A 12,040-nucleotide genomic window follows, 5' to 3' on the forward strand; every position below is an offset into this window, starting at 1 on the left:
GGTTGTGGCTAAGGTATCGATGTGATATAACCATGCGTCACGTGAACGTGGATTCTTTGCATGCCACATAAATTTGCCATAATGGTAGGTTAAGAGCGCACCTTTCCGAGCGATCTACATCAGCCTCCTGAGAGTTTTAGAAGAAATAGTGGGATGGATGGCTGGTACCTAAAGTGAACAGAATCAATTAGCATCAAGTGATGATATCATGCGCTAATACTTAGGGTAAGGGGGAACACGACGTTACCTCGGTGTCCTATTCCGGTAGGTTTTTGGGGGGTTGCTGCCATAAGTTCCTATCTTGTGATGAATACCGCTTGAGAGGATTCAAGAATCATGGAACTGTGTAGTGTATATTCCACCCGCTTAGGCGTATACACTTTGATTTCAGAGTCTGCAAATAAACAGGAATAGGGCTTAGCAGCGAAGGACTGAGGGTGGGAGTGTCCATGAGCCCGAGGGAGGCCGGGATTCCTTACCTTAGCACGGAGTTAATAGTCCTTTACTCGCGATCCGAGTAAGCTGCAGGCGGTGTGCACAGTGGCAGTGCGCCGGCTTCACGATGATACGGAAGTGAGCCCATGCGTGGCCGTGCGTGAGTTAATAAACATTGATGAAGGAGTGAGAGCGGAAGGAGGCGGGAGGGGTGTCCCAGTGGCGGCCATCTACATTGCAGGAAGTCATCATCGGGGGGGGGGGTCGTAGTAGCCCATTGGTTAGTAACTGCTCCATCCTCCGAGGGCACTTTCTGGGCATAAACGTGGCACTTCTTACACCCAGGCCTTGGATCACATCTGAAATGGAGAGAAAACCGAAGAAGAGTGCCCTGATATTGTCTGGGCCTTGCAAGAGAGGCTGCACCCTTCGCTGGACTGCACCTGCTGATCCTTAGGCTTGCAAAGAGAGGACTGTGTCAGTGGTGCCTGGTTCGTGAAAAAGGCATTTCCAAGCCTCAGACAGAAGAGGTGAACTCCGATTCAGTTGGCTGACTTTCTGATACAGCCCCAGAGCCACAAAAGCTGAAGAAGCCTGTTCTGGCCTATCACTAGCCGCAATCGCCTGATCAGCACTGAAAGCAGACATGCAACTCGGACTGCATCTGGGCCTTCGCAATCCCCACCTTCAGGCTTAGAGATTGAGCACTGAACACCGTTGACCTCCCTCTAGAAGAGGTTGATGTCATCTTGGCAGCTAGATGTCTCTCGCCAAATACTGTATACGCCCTCATTTAGGACAGGTTTGTGCTTTTGTGAAGCACACGCCAGATTGACCCCCTCCAAGCCAAATTATTTGACGTTGTTTAATTTGTTTTGTCTCTTGCTTGGCAAGGCTTTGCTTTGGGCACAGTTAAAGGATATGTTTCGCCTCTTTCAGCCTTTTTGTGGTTCCCGGATCTGCCTTCATTGTTTAAGTCACTGGTTTTGAAGTGTTTTCTGGAAGGGCTCCAACACTTATTCCCCCTATTTCCTTTATTATGCCACAGACGGACCTTAATTTTGTTTTCATATTTTCAATGTGTACTCCCTTTGAGCTGCTTCACAACTCTTGTATGCAGCTTCTTAACCTAAAGACAGTATTCTTTGTTACCATAACATCTGCGCCGCAGGTTCTCTGCTTTTATCTGCCTTATACCACCTTTGCCCCAGACAAACTGGTTCTGTAGATGAAGGCAGCCGTCCTGCCTAAAGTTGTGGTGCATACACATCAGCCAAATCATCACCCTGCCAGAGATCTATGCTCCGCCTCACGCATCTAAGGAGGATGCGAGACTCCATCGCTTTGACCCCAAAAGGATAGTGAGCTTTTATATATATTGTACCAAAGACCGCTGGGTAGAGGATTGTCTCTTTGTGGAATTCAGTGCAAGGCTTTGCAGAAAAGGACAATCTCCAGCTGGATCATACTCTGCAAAAAACAACCTTCAGGTGCGCTGCAAGATCATTCCACCAGGGCAAACACTTATACCACTGCGTTGATACGCATGATTCCTGGTCTAAACATGTGCCAGGCAGCTTTGTAGGTGTCACCCAATACGTTCACGAAGCACTGCTATCTGGACAGCCACAACTTTTTGGTTTGAGCCAAATTCACAGACCAGCCGCCCAATAAGTGCTGCTATATTATCCATTCAAATGTGAGGAATCTGCGGTTAGAAGTCTGTATCAGAAGAACAAGTTACTTATCTACCTTACCCAGTAACTCTGTATCTGGTAGAGATAGAGATCTACTGCAGATTCCACACCGACCCTCCCAACCCCTGTTATCCGAATTGGTCTCTACCCATCAAGAAGATCCCAAGTCTAGGAGTCTGCACACTGGTCAAGGCCAATTTGCTGGTGGTGCCCTGCATCTGGAGGCGTGGATAGCCTCAAAAGCAACTAACATCAGCACGCAGTAGAGGCGCCAACATGGGCTCTGCACATCATTTCCGGAGCAGAATGGCAGCAGTACTGAGCCATATGGCACCTACCAGCATGCAGAGTAACTGCTGAGAAGTTTCTGGATACAGTCTGATGCCTGGCGAGTATTTAGAAGGTGAGGAATCTGTGGTTAGATAGAGTCTCTACCCGAAAGAGCATTACAGAAGGTAAATAATTTGTTCAACAGTAACTTTGTTCAACAAGCACCATGAGAATCCAACACTGCTTTCAGCCTCCGCTCCAGAGCTTTCAATTTGTGCCCCATCATGAACACCCTTCTGCTACCAGAAAGCATATAACTTTACGGTATCCACTAAGGTTATTTGTGGCATGAAAAAAATACAGAAACACATACCATGTGGAATAGCAGATGTTTTTAGGCAAGGGAGGTAAAAAAAAGCCTGTACCTTTTTTCTAACATCACAAGTGTTGCATCAATTCCAGGCAAGCATTTTTCATGCCTCTGGAACAAAGAAGTGGGCTGACAAATCCTGTTCATCTGTTGTGGCCAAGAGGGATGTGACATTTGGGGAGCCCCGGAGTTTAAAAGAGCAGCAGCTTTTCTAGTACTTACTGTGGTGACATGACATCCCCTTTATCAGCGCTCAGTGGATTGCGCTGTTGACAGGGATGTCAAATTCAAAATAATCTTTATTCGATTCTAGTCGTTTAAAATCACAAAAGCAGGCATGTCATCTCAGTAGATTTGCCATACATGTTTTCTCTCCACACCTTTTTTCTTCAGAAGAAAGGGCTGTTTACACATGGGTTACTAAGAAGGTACAAACTATTTGAGAAATTAAAAGCAGCAATTACGGCGGCTGAACAGATATATCCTCCACAAACTATAAATAGACCATAAGTATAAGGACCAAGTGCTATATCATAACTTGCTACCAAAATCTGAACAGATCTTTACCTGGAAACCCTAAGGCCCATTCTAACAGATTGGGCGCAGCATCAGTTGCTATTATGAGAAATTTCCCGAAGCTAGACTTTAACAGTTGTGTTTTCTATCCTTTTGGTTCCCATCTCCAAAAAAGGAAATCTTTTCAATTTGCTATTCCATTTTACAGTTTATAGATACCAGAGAGGATCCCATAAGAGTGGGGAAAAAATAACTTATCCTAAATCCTAGTTCCATTTAATGGATATTCTCTCTGAATCCCTAAACATCCCACCTGCCTGCTGACCAGTGACCAAACGCATAGTACTTAAGTAATGTTGGATCTTCTCACACAGTTTACCTCAGAAAATAAAATGCCTGGCTGTCTGTGAGGGACTAAAGAGAAGATGCTGTTTCAAGAATTCATAAAGGTGTTGTCATTTTTCAACTCTTTTTGCATCAAATGGTAAATGCTACATTTTCCCTTTATTTTTCAGTTTTAAAAAATTAGAGCAAAAGTGGAAGTTTCAAGCAAATGTACTTCATGACTAATTTGGTTAATTGGCTGCATTTGTTTTTAAAACCAAAATAGTTGCAGAAAATGTTGCTTGTTATAGACATATGTTAATTATTGTAATACTTATTTATTTGAAAATGTATATCACAAAAGTGTTCAGGGCATTCAGCAGATGCACAGAGATAGTCTGCTGCTCATGTATTTTCGGGACCAAGGTGATAGAGGGGAAAATCCATGCGCAATCGTCGGCTCCGGACGAAGGGACCTTCTCCCCCGATGACAGGTCCGGCTCCAACCTGGAAATCTAGGAGGTTCCACCAGCTCTCGAGCACAAGAGATAGGCTGCTGGGCCACCACTGCCTACGAAACGTTGTTGGCACCGACCTACAACTTCAGACATACTGCCGAAACCCCAGTTCGGCGCCGAAGATACCATCAGGCCTAATATTTTGACACAGAACGCTCCTACCTCTGAGCCAAGTCAACAACTTAGGCACAGAAAAAAAACACAGTCGTAGCCGAGACCATCTACGTCAGAGTCTACACCATCAGTGCTCAGCAGCAAGGTCGGCCATGGATCGAAGACTGTCGAACTGATCCTTCATAAATTACAAGAAGAAATCGACAGCGGGGAGAAACACCTGATGATCCATCCACATACAGGCCACTAAATCATCCACCCTCTTCTTGGAGCTGCTACTCCGCCATCTAAACATACAATGGTCGCAAGCTCTATCTAGGAGCTCACATTGAGTTATTTGAAAATTTAATTAACTTATTTCAATTTGAACAAATTTGCCACAAATGATTATAAACTGGTGTAAATGTTTCAAGACGTGAATTTATAATGAAAAATAAACTTTTTAAAGGGTACATAAAACTAATATATATGTCAATATAAACCAACACACAGTGACTGAGATTTACAAATGATTTGTTGTTACAAAGATCTCATTGTCACTAATGTAGACACCTATTCCAAAGAATATATTGCAGGACAATGTAACTGATTAAACAGAAAATAAATCCTTAAGAGAATAGATCACAAAGAAAATAGGTGTAGTTGTCGACGTTTCGGTCTAGATTGAGAAGACATCTGTAAGACCATCTTCAGGGCATTAGATTCGAATGTTGAATGACCCCTGGAAAACTAAATACCAAAAGTACAACGACGGACCCTTCCTAATGTCAGCACCTAGCCATTTATCGCCCCCAATTGATAATTGGCCCCAAGTTAACTAGAGGGGAGTGTGTGCACACTGACTAGCACCCATCGTTACTGTGCTGATTCCTAACGGAATTATATACAAGTTAAACCACTGCAAAGGTGCACCACAACAAGATATTGAGCAAATTACAATGCTATGAATATGTATGAAAAAAGTTTTGCAAATGACAGGATGTTGTCAATCTTCTAGTAATCTTTATTTTCAATGTGTTCCAAACAACAATGTACAGCCGACGCGTTTCGTCCCAAGCTGGGACTTCTTCAGGGCTTAATGCGACTAGATTGAAATGCCTTGGTCACGTATTCACAGATTCAGTCATCCAATATGTATGTATTGATGTATAGAAATTCTGTTGCATCCATTTCTCATTCGCTATGGAACAAATCAAGTTGTACTATATATCTATTAGTTAGGTCGGGACTTGGTCAGGTTAGAATCCTGAGTTTAGGAAACAAGGACGTCTCATGAGTTCATGTATTTGAACAACATGTACATGTTCTGTAATGATTATCAAGGAAACCAAGGACAAGCAGATCCTATAAGTTCCCAGAAGGAGGCGGTGGGCACTGTATTCCAGTAGGCCGCTTGTGTTGAAAGCGACCGGCTCCCATCCACCAGACCTCCGTCCCGTCGACACACCCGTGAGATCGCTGTGCTTAAAAACTACATGAGTGATTTCAAAATGTAGTTTAGTTAATTAAAATTGCCTGTCCAACATTAGGAAAAAAGCTACTGAATAGCTACTGTTGTTTTAAGGAGGTCCCTGCAAGTTCAATTCAGGTATTCCATCCTCTCCTGTAATGGTCCTCGTGAACCGGATTGTTCCCAATCTAGCGTTTGTCTAGAGAATCAGTGGGCACTTCTCCATCGACTTACCGCTGTCTCTGCAGGCTACGGACAATTTTAATTAACTCAACTACATTTTGAAATCGCTCATGTTTGGCTCATCAAGAGGGTCACTTGTCTACAGTGTCACCAACACCAGCCATAAAAGAATACAAACAAAATCATTATAAAATCATCACGAAATAAAATTCACATAAAATACCAGTCAATAAAACATAAATATCCCACACAGCCTGAACAATACATGGACTAATCAGGTCTCGATTTCCTAGACACCGAGACAGGTCACAAAAAGGATAAACAGTAAATATAACACATTCATTGAGGAGGATCTGTAGGTAAACCAGGCCGACCTTACTTGGGAAAAGTTCAAAGACTTCAACTGGGCATTAAAAAATCGCATCCTGGGCCAGCTAAAATAGGAGCAAAACGTTTCAAAATGCAGGGTGTCCTGCGGGGACTTACTGTTGGCTGAGAGGATGCAGCAGATTTTTTAATCCCGGGCAGACGAGAAACTTCCTCTATAGGACATCAATGAAGGTATAGAGTGTGTACTCTTCCTATATTTTGAAGGATTGATACCAATTATTTATAGGAGTCTTTTAACTATTGAGATTGTTTCCCATTCAAACGCACCAACTATCAACATCGATGGATGTATAAAGATTTGATTGGCACTGGCAGTGATCACCTAGCCTGGTTCCAATGAATTTTGGAAGGAGATATTTTGATTGAAATGATTACTCCAAGATAAAATATGGATTGTGATAGCCTGATACTTTTGTCATAACCAAATATTGAGAAGCCTGAAGAAGAAGGTTGGATCCATGTAAATCCTCCAAAACGCGTCGCTTTTTCTTGGCCTACGAATACACGTTTCCTTGTGTTATTTGACAGAATTTATGAATGCAGTATTGAGTCCATTGTTATACGCTATGGTTATGCGTCAATGAATTTTTGATTTTGTTGCAAATGCAATTTTATTATATTTTTTATTTTGTTGTGTTTTTAATGTGTATTATGATGTATTATTCCTAATATGAAAAGGTGTGTTAATATATATAATTTGTTGAACCAACTTAATAAAATTAAAAACGTTTATATATAATTTTGCAGAAAGTGGATTTGGATCTGACTTACTGGCTACTGATAAACTGACCCAAGGGTGTTTGAGCAGGATGTGTGTGGTGAATGTATTGTTGGTATGCTAATATAATACCCCAAAGGGAGTTATTTTTTGACTTAGCAGCAGTAGGGTGACCTAGCATCAGGCAAGGCCCAACCGCATGGGGATGCCAAAAGGTGAAGAAATGAATAAAAATCTGAACCTGGCCAGGAGAAACCTATCTCGGCGAACCTGAGCTAGATACGGCTTCATACACTGCACAGTTTTGAGTACTGCACAAATGGTTTTTGCAGCTCATGTAGCTCTCTATCCAGGAGGGCTCGACCCATAAACAGCCTTTTGACACGAACCATCTCCCGCAAGGACAAAGATATCAGACCTCCCTATGCAGGCTAAAGCTGTCTTCTTTCACATAGTCTATCCACAGTATTTTATGCAACTGATCGAGGGCCAGACAGGCTGCAAGTATCAACAGACTTAGTTTTAATTCTTCCCCAGTCCGTACCTTGATCCAGCACAGTAGGGGCCTACGAGAAACCATATCTGTCCGTTGACCAAGGCCAAGCTCCGCCTACACCGAAAATGCTGGGGTGAATGTGGGACCTATGCTACCTGAGGTAGAAATTTATTCTCTGCAGCTTGGATCCAAGTTTAGATATACCCAAACCTCACTACCAACCCTCGGGCAGTTCGCAGAGAGGACTCTAGCCCATTTGCATATAAAGTAGACAAAAAAGCGGATTCCATCCCATTCATATATAAAGTAAACAAAAAAGGGGCAAGGATCCCCTAGCCTTTTCAAATTCCACCAGGATACAATCCTCTTGGGCACCCATTTCTCAACCATATCAACAGGTCACAGTCAAGACACAAGACAGTTATGCGCCTCCTAAGCATGATGGCCTCATGCATCACTGTAGTAGCTCATGCCAGGTTACACATGCGTCCATTGCAAGAGTGCTTAGCGCACCAATGGTCTCAAGCGGAGGGTAAATGGGAAGATCGAGCATGGGTCGGCCGTTAAACTTGCCACCACACTCTTTAGTTTCCTGATCCCATACTAAATCTGTATTTACAGGTTGGTAATTACAGTTGAGTTTAGATCCTTGATCACATACTAAATCTGTCTTTGTGGGTAACGCAGTGAAGCATTCCTGCTGTCAAGCATTGAACCCGTGGTCTCCGAGTTTCTTGGAAACTTTGCTTCCATTGGTAAAGTAAACTGCTGGTATACATTCTACTAAACATATGTTAATGTTACTGGGGCCCCTGTACTCTAGAAAAATGAATGATTGGTGATGAAACCCTTAAACTGGCTCCTTTATGTGAATATATTGTAATTGGTGCCTGCAGCTCCGGCTGTTAGAGCCTCCAGATGCTGAAAAGTAGATTTGTTGTTGACCAGAAATAGGGTTTTTTGTTCACCTTTGCACGCAGATTCATTAAGGCCTTCACCTTTCGAAGGACTCTTGGCAGTGATGGTTTCAGTATATTAGATTGCCAACCTAGTTTAATTTGATTGTGTCTGTAGTGAACTGTCACATGAGGACCTAATGTTTAGTAGTTTTTTTGTTTCTGGAGCCTGTTTGATTTATGGTGAAAGCTACGTTTTTAAGAGACTTTCATACTGTGTTATCAGATTCTGGCAGGTTGCCCAGAGCTGAGCAGCCTGAATTTTCAGGCTGACCCAGTATGTTCAGCCCAGTAATCGTAGCTTGGAAGTAGTCTTTGTCCAATTAACTACAACCAAGAAAGTAGGGAGCGGCGGCTTGCCGGTGCACAGGTGGCATTAAATTAGGGGGGGGGCTCCTCTTTCTGTTAAAGAATGGGAGGAAGTTCATGAAGGGGACCTCTACGAATACAAGATTCAAGCCTCTCCAGTATAATGTTGTCCATCAGGTGTACCTCACCCTGACTACGCTGCATGCCATTTACCTGACGCGTTCGTCCTCCTGTCCACATTGTGCCAGGCAGGGACCAGACTTTCTACATATGTTCTGGGGGTGTCCCGAATTACATACTTTCTGGCTGACATTTTTGGAGTCCTTGAATGTAGTGGTCCTTTCCCTGGGATGTTAGTCAGTGCCTTCTGGGGATGATCCTGGCTTGGAAGAAAAATAAGAGCTTAGTAGGAAGTTTCTCCTCTTGTGTTTGGAACTCGCTAAGCCAAAAGTAGCCATCAGGTGGTTGTCTCCTGTAGTCCTAAAAGTTTTCTGTATGGCTGCAAGATGTGACTGAATGGGTGGTGGCCATGGAGAGGCATATGCAAAAAATATGTAGAGATCATAAACTAGCAGCTGACCTGCAGGCCTGGGCAGTTATGCTTGCCGTGCTTCTGGAGCCCCTGGATGCCCTGCCCCCGTGAGATGTAGGTTGATAACCGGGGGGGGAGGATAAGTTGTTTGACTAGGGGGCTGAGATTGGAGAGCGTTACTACTGTATATGATCATGTTGGGACATAACTGAATCAGTTTTTTGCATTGGGTCATTTCCTTTGAGCACCATGTGTTGCTTTTCTGTTTCCTAGTAGAGCATGATGGGGGGGGAGGGTTATTTTCATATTTGAAAATTATGTGTTGACATGCCAAAAAAAACTCAGAAAAAAAACCCCAAGAAAGTAGGGATCCTTAAAGAGAACTATTTGGGAATGCAGTAGTTGATAATGTATGAAATGGTTTTCGCCACACACCAGGGCTGTTTATGTAAGCTTAAATATGGCATAGAATCGTAAGGAGTATCTGGATGAAATTTCTCCTGACAAAGTTCTATCCGATATTTAGGCTGCTGGTTCTCCCACTAACTTTTATGATCTGAAAGTGAATGACTTATTAATTTAAGACTAAGGCCTCTGTAGGTGTGGTGATGCCTCTGTTGACACATTATCACACTTGTTTTTATCCTGCCTCGTACTTTATTTAGCAAGACATTGGGTGAAGTACTGTTTTCTCATAGAATAGGAACTATAGTTACATTTGATACTTGGGGCCTTATTTAAATCTTGACAGATAGGATACTTTGTCACAAACTTGCCGTATTACAAATGCATTACATCTTATGGCACTTTTAATACGGCGGATGGGATATCCGTCAAGTTTGTGATGGAGTATCCTAGCTGTCAAGTTCTAAATTAGGCCCTTAGTCTATTTCATTAACACTGACAGTCTGCTTTTTTGTGTACTCTAGATTACTGAAAATATTGGTTTCATTAGCTAAGATTAGTGGTTGTTGTGCCATTAGTAGAACCTAATAATAAAAAAAATGATTAATGAAGTTCATAAAAATTAATCTAATCTTTGATTCACAATTTCTCCCTTCCCAGTTGGTCAAGATTGCTATACAAGGATTTGGAACCTTCAGGACACCCATCTTATTCGAACCATTCCTTCTCCGCACCCAATTTCAAATGATGCCATCCCCACTGTGCTGTTTTCGTCACAACTTGGAGGCAGACAAGGTGTTCCCGGCCTACTCATGGCAGTCAAGCAGGACCTCTATCACTACTCCTACAACACAGACGGTTGTTGTTAGCCCTTAAACTCAGAGAAGGCATCTGGTTGGCTCAAGGGTTTGGTGTCATGTCGCTATTTTAAAGGTGGAGCAAAGAGTTGATTTTTGACCCAACTTAATTGTTGGATTAGTTTGCTGTTTTCTTCTGCTTATCGGCAGCCTCAAGATTTTTGATGAAGCCCTCTGGTATTTTTGATCAAGCCCGTGTGCCAAAGGTCCTCGTTTCCATTCTAAAATTCATTTTTTGCACAAACTAAATTTTCTAAGGAAATAATATGGTTGGATGCACCAGAAGCAACACAAAACGCTTTACAGGCTCAAAAGACCACAGTTAAAGGAAATTGCTGCCAAACATAAGTTATCCCATGAAAATATGACGGGTGATGTGTTAATATAAGAAATGTTGACTAAAAAAGCTTTTATCATATGCAAGTGTGTGATTCAGGATCTCCTCTGTCTCCCTTTGTTTCATTAAATGATTCATTTGTACCTCTACTGCCGGATGAGGTATGGACTTTCAGTAAATGAGGTGCGGGCTGTGGTCTGTCATGAAGTTATTGTTTCTTGTGGTAATATTCCACAGTATAACATCCCTTTCATATCATACAAAGTTGCAGCCTACAAGATTCACAGAATAGCCTATTGGTTTATTAGCCACCAATTATGTCTCAGTCTCTTTGTTTGGCAGTTGGCTGCATGCAGTTACTTCTTATGTCTGATAGTAAACTGCCTCATGTTCCAGAAACCACACCAATACATGTTTCGCACATAACATCCTCTGCTTCATCAGGACTTTATAAACTATTTGATCATTAGAAGAAAAAAAACAGGTAGCAAAGAAAAATACAAACATATATGGTGATAAAGACATTAGTGAAAGTATAAATATTAAAATGTATCTTCATAGTTTCTGAGAGATGGCTAACATGTCATTTTGGCAAAGGGAAATACGCGATTTGTCCCTTGTAATCTGTTGGCAAATAACTCATGAATTAGCATTGCTGGACCATCAACTAAATACATTTTACATTTCACTTGTATGCTTCTATCTATGTATATATGTAGTATTTGTGCAGCATAACCCTATCCAAAAAGTGCTGTACAAGGTCAATTGCAAATATACAGTCAATGAGTGATAGGAGATGTAGCTGGATTCTGGGAGCAAAACTATTAGTTATGTGATTAGCAGAAGTGTACTGGTGGGTCAAAATCCGATATAGTCTATCTATGGAGCAGATTCATTTAGAACCAAAGGTTATTACCATATAACACTGTAACATGTATTATTAGTACCCAGCAGTGAACAGGCTAAAAGCAAAATAGATTTTGAGATTGAATGAAGAATATCCCATTCGATTTCTAATAAACATGATTAGTAACATGTCTATATTTTTACAAATCTAGGGTCCTATTCAAAAACTGGATTTTGTAGTATGTAAAGTGGTAATACAGTAGTACTACTCGCAAACTACAAAATGCTATTTACAAACCTACGTGCAGAGACCTCTG

General features: G+C 41.9%; 1 protein-coding gene across 9 annotated transcripts in view; it reads left to right on the forward strand.

The window, feature by feature from the left end:
- Positions 1–11,056, forward strand: part of DCAF4 (DDB1 and CUL4 associated factor 4) — a 241,436-nt gene extending 230,380 nt beyond the window's left edge. For 5 of the 9 annotated variants that reach the window (XM_078659486.1, XM_078659482.1, XM_078659487.1 and 2 more), the window contains one exon: positions 10,344–10,694. In XM_078659486.1, the coding sequence (XP_078515612.1) occupies positions 10,344–10,552 (209 nt within the window). In that variant the 3' untranslated portion in view covers positions 10,553–10,694. Of the gene's footprint in view, positions 1–10,343 lie in introns of all 9 variants that reach the window. The other 4 variants (XM_078659484.1, XM_078659483.1, XM_078659485.1 and 1 more) reach the window with 1 other exon arrangement.
- Positions 11,057–12,040: the final 984 nt, after the last annotated feature.

The sequence above is a fragment of the Lissotriton helveticus genome, chromosome 9 (genome assembly GCF_964261635.1).
Source record: "Lissotriton helveticus chromosome 9, aLisHel1.1, whole genome shotgun sequence".
Classification (NCBI taxonomy): Eukaryota; Metazoa; Chordata; class Amphibia; order Caudata; family Salamandridae; genus Lissotriton; species Lissotriton helveticus.